This window comes from Otolemur garnettii, unplaced genomic scaffold (assembly GCF_000181295.1).
Source record: "Otolemur garnettii isolate 467f Iridium unplaced genomic scaffold, OtoGar3 scaffold00023, whole genome shotgun sequence".
Classification (NCBI taxonomy): domain Eukaryota; kingdom Metazoa; phylum Chordata; class Mammalia; order Primates; family Galagidae; genus Otolemur; species Otolemur garnettii.
This window is the reverse complement of record NW_003852418.1, coordinates 13,193,611-13,203,366: the sequence shown is the minus strand read 5'-3', so window position 1 is coordinate 13,203,366 and position 9,756 is coordinate 13,193,611. Positions and strand designations below refer to the sequence as shown.

Here is a 9,756-nt window from a genome sequence, read left to right as displayed (position 1 = left end):
GAATCAGAAATGGAGAATAAGGATTGGGGGGGGGGGCGAAAACAGTTTGACGTTGCCACGACATCCAGCTTTCTGTTGTATTAATGTTTGGCTTTTTTGGCTTTTCAGTTTTCTCCTAACTGACGTTTATTATGTTTACAAAAGTATTAGCCTAGGATGGATCAGAAGTTTGGAAAAAAAGGCGTCTTCATGTTGTTTGAGAAGCACTCAAATGTCGTGAAGCTTATTAGTCCGGACTTTCCCAGTTGCCTCCCCGTTGTGTTATTATGTCCTTCTGTCCCTTCCATTTCTCGGAAGTTGTCACTGGAGGAAGACTTGCAAGACTAGGATGTACATGGCTGCTGTTTTTAATTTCTTAGGGAAGTGGTGGGAAAAGGTGACATGAACCCAAATGTACTATAGCCTGAGGCTTACCGTGGTGGTTCCATTGGAGAAACTAAAACTTCATGCTTCAATTTCAGCTTCAGAACTAGATAACGATGGCCCCAAACCAACCAGCATCTCTGCTGAAAGCGATGACTCCCAGAAGGCCCCTGACATCACCCTTCCCTCAGAGCCGAGGGAACAGACAGCCACCCTTGGAGAAAGGACATTCAACTGTTGCTATCCAGGTAAGGAATAAAACCTGAGGCATTGAGCCCCTTCTCTGTACCCAGCGCTGCTTCTCACGGAATCCTCAGGTCCCTCTTGTGTGTCCACAACTCCTGGGCATCTACGTGAGTCCACACAGCCTTCCCTGTGGGTCCTGAGAATCCCGTACCATCCAGAGCTCAGCATGCAACTCGCCACAACATCAGGCTCCCAGTCGCTTCCTGCCCCTGCCAGGCTATGTTCTCAGAAGAGCTGTATTTTTCTCCTGTCCTAGGTTGCCACTTCAAAACAGTTCACGGCATGAAAGATTTGGACCGTCATTTAAGAATCCACACAGGTAGGTTATACCTTCGTTTGCTCCACGGCTCAGTAAGAAAACAAGAATGTGGGTGTGTGGATTCAGTGCTGGGGACACAGATGAGCAAGACAGTCTTATCTGCCCCGTAAAACTTACTCTAGGGAAGTGGGCTTGGGAGGAGGATCACTCGGGCTGTGAAATAAAAATGAAGAGATTGGCAGAGAATGAGCCACAGAGAGGCGGTAGAAGAGCCATAAGGTTGCTTCTGAAAGGAGCTCTTTTTCTAAGGCAACCAGCTGCTGATAAAAGAGAAATAAGGCCTGGTGAAGCAAAGGAACAAACGCCAGGATCTGTAGTTTGCAAACTGTGTGGCCCATGGGCCGACTCCAGCCTGCCTTCACCTGCCTCTGTTTGTCTGAGACTGACCTGGTGCTACAGCAGCAGGGTTAAGTGGTTGCTGTAGGGGCTGTATGAGGCACACAAAGCCAGAAATGTTTATCCAGTCCTTAATAAAACTTTGCCACGCCCTACTCTATAGTATGAACTGTCTATTTGCCTGCGTGAGCAAGGATGTTGGTTTCTTTTCACAGAAATTCCACTCAGTGGCTTAAACATAATCAGGTCTGTTTCTCAACTACAGCTTCAGAAGCCAGTTGTCTACAGGTAGCTGGTCGGATGGCTCTGCCATCCTTTACACGGGGCTTCACCTCTGGGTGTCAGGCAGCTGCTCTAGGTCCCCAAATCTAGGGCAACATGAGTGGGGCCTGGGAGATCACGCCCCCCTCCGGCGGGTTATGAAGCAACATCCCTTGTGATCTGGAGAGGCGACAGTGGGGCCTGGTCACACTAAGCATCGAGGGAGGCTGGGAAGGGGCTTGAGAAAGGCAGCCACACCCAGCTGGAACTTGGGAGCTCTACGATGGGGAAGACAGAGCTAGTAGCCTCTGCCGGGGATGGGCACCCTGTGCTGTAAAATGAGAGAAGGGAGGGCGGGTCTGCTGGGAGGGTGCAGCATGGAAGGCCTGCTAGTAAGGAAACGTTTGCACTTATCCTCAAAAGATAAAGCTGCCAGCATAACGATGTCCGTAAGAGATATGGATTGCAGGAGCCAACTGAAGACAAAAGCAAGAGTTCTTGCCAACACTGTGCACCAGTTTAGGAAGCTTCAAAATGCATAACTCTGTCCTGAGGGTTCTTGAGCAGTTGTTCTTGACTCAGGCTATGCTACTACCATCTAGTGGGTGGAGGCCAGAGGCTCTGCCAAAATCCTACAATGGTCAAGATGGCTCCTACAGCAAAGAATTAACAGCCTGGATAGTGCCAAGGTTGATCTAGATGGACAGGGGCTAGATTAATGTTCTTTTGAAGTATTTCAGAGCATTCCAGGGATATAGGAAGTTCAAGGCACAACCTTGTCCTTGGATCAGAGAAGCAGATAAGGGGTTGTAGACTGACCATTATCCTAGTACATGAGTCCTCAAACTATGACCTGTGGGCTGCATGCGGCCTGCCTCGGACATTTATCTGGGCCGCCGGGTGTTTTTGCTGCCACTGCCTGTCCTGCTTAGCAGCTGACTCATCCCGGGGCCGGCAGTCCAGCCCTCCAATGGTCTGAGGGACAGTGAACTGGCCCCCTGTTTAAAAAGTTTGAGAACTCCTGCCCTAGTAGATGTAAACTTAGAACAGTCACCTTGGACTCAGAAGTAACCTGTTTCTCCAAGTGACTTAACTAATGGAAAGTAGGAGAGGGCCTGGGAGCTCACAGGATCACTCCTTCAGGGTATGGCCCAGAAGTAGCATCCCTTGTGACTAGTAGAATAGGGATACCCAAGTAACAGTATGTTAAAACTCAAGCGTTTCTGTCCTATGATGGGACAGGTGTATGTGGTCCAGGTTGGTATGGCAGCCCCATAGTTGCAGGATCCTTGGCTCTTGTGTTGTGTTGCCATTTAAGGGTACATTGGTCATTAGGCTGCTCAAAGATGGCTTACTGCCACCTTAAAGGTACATCCTGGACATTATTCGTATCACTTGGGTTCATGCCCCTTTGGCCAGAACCTAGTCATATGGCCACCCAAAGCTGTGGAAATGAAGGCCAGGAAAATGAAGTCTGTCTTCTGTGTGGCCATGTGTCCAGCTATAAAGAAAGTTCTATTACCAAGGGAAATAGGAGAACAGAGACAGAGGCTCACTTTGTTGTCCTCAATAGAGTGCCATGGGATCACAGCTCACAGCAACCTCAAACTCTTAGGCGTAAGAGATTCTCTTGCCTCAGCCTCCCAAGTAGCTGGGACTATAGGTGCTCACCACAATGCCCAACTATTTTTGTTGTGGTGGTTGCAGTTGTCATTGTTGTTTAGCTGGCCCGGGCTGGGTTCCAACCTGCCAATCTCAGTGCATGTAGCTGGCACTATAACCACTACGTTACGGGCACTGAGCCTGTCTTCTGAAATTTTATCACTAGGGCCTAAATGTTATCACTGACACTCCTGGCAATTTTCATTGAAGTAGCAGGTTCATCTAGTTCAGGGGTCCTCAAACTATGGCCCGCGGACCACATGCGGCCCACGGAAGACATTTTATCTGGCCCGCCGGGTATTTTTACCACTGCTGCCTGTCTTGCTTAGCAGCTGACTTGTCCCAGGCCCACAGCCCAGCCCTCCAACAGTCTGAGGGACAGTGAACTGGCCCCCTGTTTAAAAAGTTTGAATACCCCTGATAATTTGTCTAAGACTTTCTGCCTATACCAAATCTGAAAAGGCCATAGTTTATCATTATTTCAAGTCAAAATGATGATTTATGGAGCTTCCCAGCTTACCCAAGAGGCTAAGGCAGGAAGATTGCTTGAGCCCAGAAGTTTGCTCTAACCTGGACAATATAGGAACCTCTCCCCCTGCCCCAACCAACTGCCTCTTTAAAAAAAAAAAAAAAAAAAAACCAGCATGGAGAGAAAAGGCTAGTTCCACTTGCAGTGCAACCATCAGACAAGGGTCTTCTCGATAAAACCTATATACTTGGTTTGCCGCAGAAGTATCTGAAGTGCACTTCTTGTTTTCTCACATAAAACATTAAAAAGGCTTATTCAGAGGGAGAGATATGATCAAGTTTACTTTACTGCTTCATCCAAGATATTCCTAAGTGGACCTGGCTTTTTTCTCCAGGAGCAGGTGGCAGTGCTGAGTGCGTCTTACTGGGAGAGCAGGTGCCACTGCCCGGATCTGTGCTGAGGCTCCCGCAGTTCTCCCCTGCACCACTGCTCCTACATCGGTGCAAATGTTGACAGGACAGAGGCCAGTCATTGTTTAGTATCTTTCTTTTTTTTCTTTTTGAGACAGTCTCACTTTGTAACCCGTGGTAGACCTGTGGCATCACAGCTCACAGCAACTGCCAACTCTTGAGTCAAGCAATTCACTTGCCTCAGCCTCCCAAGTAGCTAGGACAACAGGTGCCTGCCTCAACACCTAGCTATTTTTTTTAGAGATGGGATGGGAGGCATCTCACTCTTGCTCAGGCTGGTCTTAAACCTGTGAGCTCAGGGCAATCCACCCGCCTTGGCCTGCCAGAGTGCTAGGATTATGGGCATGAGCCACCATGCCTGGCCTTGTGTAGTATCTTTAAAATGGTTTTGACCACAGGCCCAACTAGAGAAGTTTTGGGGTCGCCTGGGCATCTACCAACTACACTTGGAGAACCAAGTTTGACACATACGACAGAAGCATGCACAGCAAATAAAAAGTGACTAGGAACAGGGCTCCCGTGTGGCTGGTCTGCAGGCTCCCTGAGGACTTATTTTGGCAGAAAGTGAATTAAAAACAGCTGAGTTATGATTGCTGGGCTATGATGACCTCAGAGAAGTCTTTGAAAGCAAGGCCTTGAACTTGAATTGGTTCTTGTTTTCATCGCCTTTATTCTGTTACATTGCTGCTTTTTGATACCTTTTGAATGCTAGTTTGTCTTGGAAGAAGAAAAACCAATTATCAAACGTATTAGAAATAAGGTGGGTGGTAGAAGGAGGAAGAGCAAGAAAAAATGTTTTATTTCTATTTGCCGCGTAGAATCTTAGAATGGCAAGGGTAATAGGAATCACTGACTGGAGAAAGGGTTTGAGAACAGTTGACGTTCTTTTCTCCATCGTATACTTTCTTACGTCTGAGTAGTACTCCGTGTTGTATGTAGACACCACACTGTATTAATCCAGTTATGTCTTGATGGGCCCTTGGGTTGTTTCTACATGTTTGCAATTATGAATTGTGCTGCTATAAACATTCAAGTGCACAGGTCTTTTTTTCCTTTGGGTAAGTACCCAGTAGTCAGATTCCTGGATCAAATGGTAGGTTTACTTTTAGTTCCTTAAGGCGCCTCCGTAGTACTTTCTATAGAGGTTGTATTAGTTTGCAGTCCCACCAACAGTGTACGAGTGTTCTTATCGCTTCACATCTGTGGCAGCATTTATTCTGGGACATTTCTTTTTTTGTTTTTTTGTTTTTTTTGAGACAGAGCCTCAAGCTATTCCTCTGGGTAAAGTGCCGTGGCATCACAGCTCACAGCAACCTCCAACTCCTGGGCTCAAGCAAGTCTTCTGCATCTACCTCCCAAGTAGCTGGGACCACAGGCGCCTGCCACAACGCCCGGCTATTTTTTGGTTGCAGCCATCATTGTTGTTTTTGGTGGGCCTGGGCTGGATTCGAACCCGCCACCTTAGATGTATGTGGCTGACGCCTTAGCCACTTGAGCCACAGGCTCTGAGCCTGTTCTGGGACATTTTGATAAACACCATTCTCACTGAAGTTAGGTGATATCTCAGTGTGGTTTTGATTTGCATCCCTGATGATTAGAGATCTTAAGCATTTTTCCATGTGTTTATTGGCCGGCCAGCTATTAGTCTATCTGCATTTCAAAAGTTTCTCTTCATGCTTTTTACCCTACTTTTTTTTTTTTTTTTTTGAGACAGAGTCTCACTTGATCACCCTGGGTAGAGTGCCATGGCATCATAGTTCACAGCAGCCTCAAACTCTTGGGCTCAAGCAATTCTCTTGCCTCAGCCTCCTGAGTAGCTGGGACTACAAGTGCCCACCACAACACCCAGCTATTTTTTAGAGACAGGGTCTTGCACTTGCTCAGGCTGGTCTCGAACCTGTGAGCTCAGGCAATCCACCCACGTTGGCCTTCCAGAGTGCTAGGATTACAGGAATGAGCCACCTTGCCCAGCCTTTTTTCCCCACTTTTAATGGGATTATTTGATTTTTTTTTTTCTTGTTGATTTGCTTGAGTTCTTTATAGATTCGGGTTATCAACCCTTTATTGGATGTATAGCATACAAATATTTTTTCCTACTCTGTAGTCTTTTTTTAATTATTATTTATTTTGTAGAGACAGAGTCTCACTTTATCACCCTCAGTAGAGTGCTGTGGTGTCACACAGCTCACAGTAACCTCTAACTCCTGTGCTTAGGTGATTTTCTTGCCTCAGCCTCCCAAGTAGCTGAGACTACAGATGCCTGCCACAACGCCCAGCTATTTTTTAATTTTTTGTTGCAGTTTGGCCCAGGCCAGGTTTGAACACGCCACCCTCAGTATATGGGTCCAGCGCTCTACCCACTGAACCACAGGCACTGCCCTACGTTGTCCTTTTATATTTGCTTCCTTAACTACGTAGAAGGTTTTTAATCTGAGCAAGTCCTATATATTTACTTGCGTTGCTGTGATTGCTTTTAGGGTCTGCATCATAAATTCTTTGCCCAGGCCAATGTCTGTAACAGTTTTTCCAACTTGTTCTTCTCCTATAGTTTCATGTCCTAGTTTCAGGTCTGTTATACATCACAGGTTAACTTTTGGGAGTGGTGAGAGCTGTGGATCCCATTTGCTTTCGACCTGTGGTTATCCAGTTTCCCAGCACCATTCATTGAAGAGAGATTCTTTTCCCGGTGTTTTTTTGTCTGCTTTGTAGCAGATAAAATAGCTGATGGCAATATGAGGATGGTTTTATATCTGGGATCTCTGGGTTTTTATCATCTACTTCTAAGACTTTTAATAAATTTGTCTTAAGGGTCTCAGGTTCACCACCAAAGTGAACCTAATGAGCGGAAGGCACAGGTGTTCTCTACGCCCTCTCACCCCCCCACCCCCCGTGTGCACAGCCTTCCCCGTTATCAACACCCCCCACCATAGCGGCGTACTTGTAGCCATGGATGAATCTGGATTGACATGTTGCCCAAAGTCCATGGTTTACATTAGGGTTCACGCTTGGTGTGGTACATTCTGCAGATTTGGACAAATGGATAATGACATGCGTCCACTAATGTCATTTTTTTTTTTTTTCAGTTTTTGGCCGAGGCTGGGTTTGAACCCGCCACCTCCGGCATATGGGGCTGATGCCCTACTCCTTTGAGCCACAGGCGCCACCTAATGTCATTTTTTGATGTCAACTTATTAGAAATCTTGATGTTCAGTTGTTATTTACATAGTTTCCGTTATTTGGTGTACCCTAATTAATTTCATGAGTTAAGTGTTTCTTTCTGGTTCGGGCTTTTCCCAAGCCCATTTGGCCATTGGGTGGACTAATTTTTATTTGGGTACGATCAACAGGGAGCGGTGCAGGGGACATGGCAGTGGAACACACTGCTCGATGGAGATGTTCGCGGCGTGGGGTTCTGTTGTCCAGTTTGTCTCCAGCTGTCAGACCCTCGTCCGTGCAGCATTCTTTCCCTGCACCCTCATCTACTTGACAGCTGGAGGAGGTACCACGCTGCCTGTTTGATAGAAGTGAGAAGAAGGAAGGGATTAACCTCTACATTCTCTAGGGGGTTCATCAATCAGTGGCCTGAAGCCTAAAAGCCCAACACCCAGCACCCCTTACCTAGGAGACATCTATAACCAATCCAATCCCATTTTCCCAAACTGGGTTTGGCTGATGATTTTCTCCATCGATCTGACTTTAATCTGCCTCGTAGGATTCCTCAGTTTCTGAGCCATCGATGAATGGCACCCATCCCTCTCTCTCATTATGCTGATTTCAACTTCAATATCCTTTCCACCTCTGTGTATGTGGACAGAAGGAGGAAGCAGGCCCATATGCTTAGGCTCTCACCTTGGTCGGATTTCTCTAATAATCTGGATTGAGAAACCCTTAAAACCCCAAATCCTTATGTGTTTGAAGGAGACAAACCGCACAAGTGTGAGTTCTGTGACAAGTGCTTCAGCCGGAAGGACAACCTGACCATGCACATGCGATGCCACACCAGCGTGAAGCCACACAAGTGTCACCTGTGCGAATACGCCGCCGTGGACAGCAGCAGCCTCAAGAAGCACCTGCGCATACACTCGGACGAGCGGCCGTACAAATGCCAGCTCTGCCCCTACGCCAGCCGCAACTCCAGCCAGCTCACCGTCCACCTGCGCTCCCACACCGGTAAGTCCCTGACCTGGAAAGCTCAGGGCTTCAGCCTTTCTCTACTCTCCTAACCTTTGTCTGTTTCAAACACAAGCGACTCAAGTGACTTAGTGTGGTAGAAATAAAGAACTGTGGCGTTTCTGTGATTGTGAGGTTGTTTTCTGGGAGAGGTTGGCGGGGTAGGGCATAGTTTTCAGTAAAATATAAAACCCACCTGTCAGGCAGTCATAATTTGACAGCATGGAATACAACCAGGATGGGTACCCAATACAGACATGAGAAGCAAAGGCTGTGTCTCAAACAAGTCGGACCTATAAACTGAGTGGGTCGGTAATTTATATTCTGATTTCATGACCAGCTTCAGAAATGTAGCTAAATCAGCTGACTGTAATAGTAAACTAAACTTCTGGTTCTAGAAACTTCCTTCCCTCTGTGGGACCTCACTGAAATGATAGGAACAACCCATCATGGTACAGAAAAATGGAAATTGAGATGCTCATAAAGGAGGCTCATAGAATGAGAAATTTTCAGTGAATTCATGGAAGATGGCAAGTGGATAGGAATATGCCAACATTTCAGAATGAATACGGAAAGCTGCTATGGCAGCTGACAGATTGAAAGCAGCCACAGAGTTGGAAACCAGCATTTCTAGCCCCAGAGTGTCCAGAGAGCTCTGAACTTGGAACTAGCATGTAGACAACTGAGGCCACAAAGCTTGATGGGGAAGGCCAAGGCCTCTTAGCAAAACTGCCCACCACCCCAGTGGTAAAACCCAAGGTGTCTGTCTAATCCTCAAACCAGTCTGCTCTTCAGGTAAAACCCAAGGCGTCTGTCTAATCCTCAAACCAGTCTACTCTTTCTAAATACACTCACCCAAGGATTATGAATTATTTTCAGGAAATGAATGAAATAAAATGAGCCATGTGTCATAAATAACAAATCCTTGAGGCAACAGAGTGGTTAGGTAATAGGCACAAGGGTGTCACATTCTAATTGGCATCCACCCACTGGCAGAAATAATACATCTAAGTAGAGCTCTATGAAGAAATAGAATAGAGAGGTGTGAATTCAAACTGGGGTGGCCGGCTATAAAATTCCCAGAGATTAGGGGAGAAATTGGTTTAATGACCTGAGAAGCAGCAGCTGAAAGTCTGGTTCCTGACCAAGTCTAAGAAGAAAAGAACATCAAAGTGGAGGGAAAAAATATCCTACATTGTAAAGGGCTGGAAGAAAGAAAAGTCTGATGAGATTCTGATTAAGGTAAAGGGAGTTAGCTTGGCGCCTGTGGCTCAAGTGGCTAAGGCACCAGCCACATACACCTAAGGTAGTGGGTTCGAATCCAGTCTGAGCCACCAAACAATAATGACGGCTGCAATCAAAAAATAGTGGAGCATTGTGGTGGGCACCTGTGGTCCCAGCTACTTGGGAGGCTGAGGCAGGAGACTCGCTTGAGCCCAGGAGTTGGAGGTTGCTGTGAG

General features: G+C 46.7%; 1 protein-coding gene across 2 annotated transcripts in view; it reads left to right on the top strand.

The window, feature by feature from the left end:
- ZFP64 (ZFP64 zinc finger protein) overlaps positions 1-9,756 on the top strand; it is a 93,128-nt gene that overhangs the window by 79,890 nt on the left and 3,482 nt on the right. For both annotated transcript variants that reach the window (XM_003787706.1, XM_023512027.1), the window contains 3 exons: positions 462-611; positions 866-928; positions 8,045-8,296. In XM_003787706.1, the coding sequence (XP_003787754.1) occupies positions 462-611; positions 866-928; positions 8,045-8,296 (465 nt within the window). The remainder of the gene's footprint in view (positions 1-461; positions 612-865; positions 929-8,044; positions 8,297-9,756) is intronic.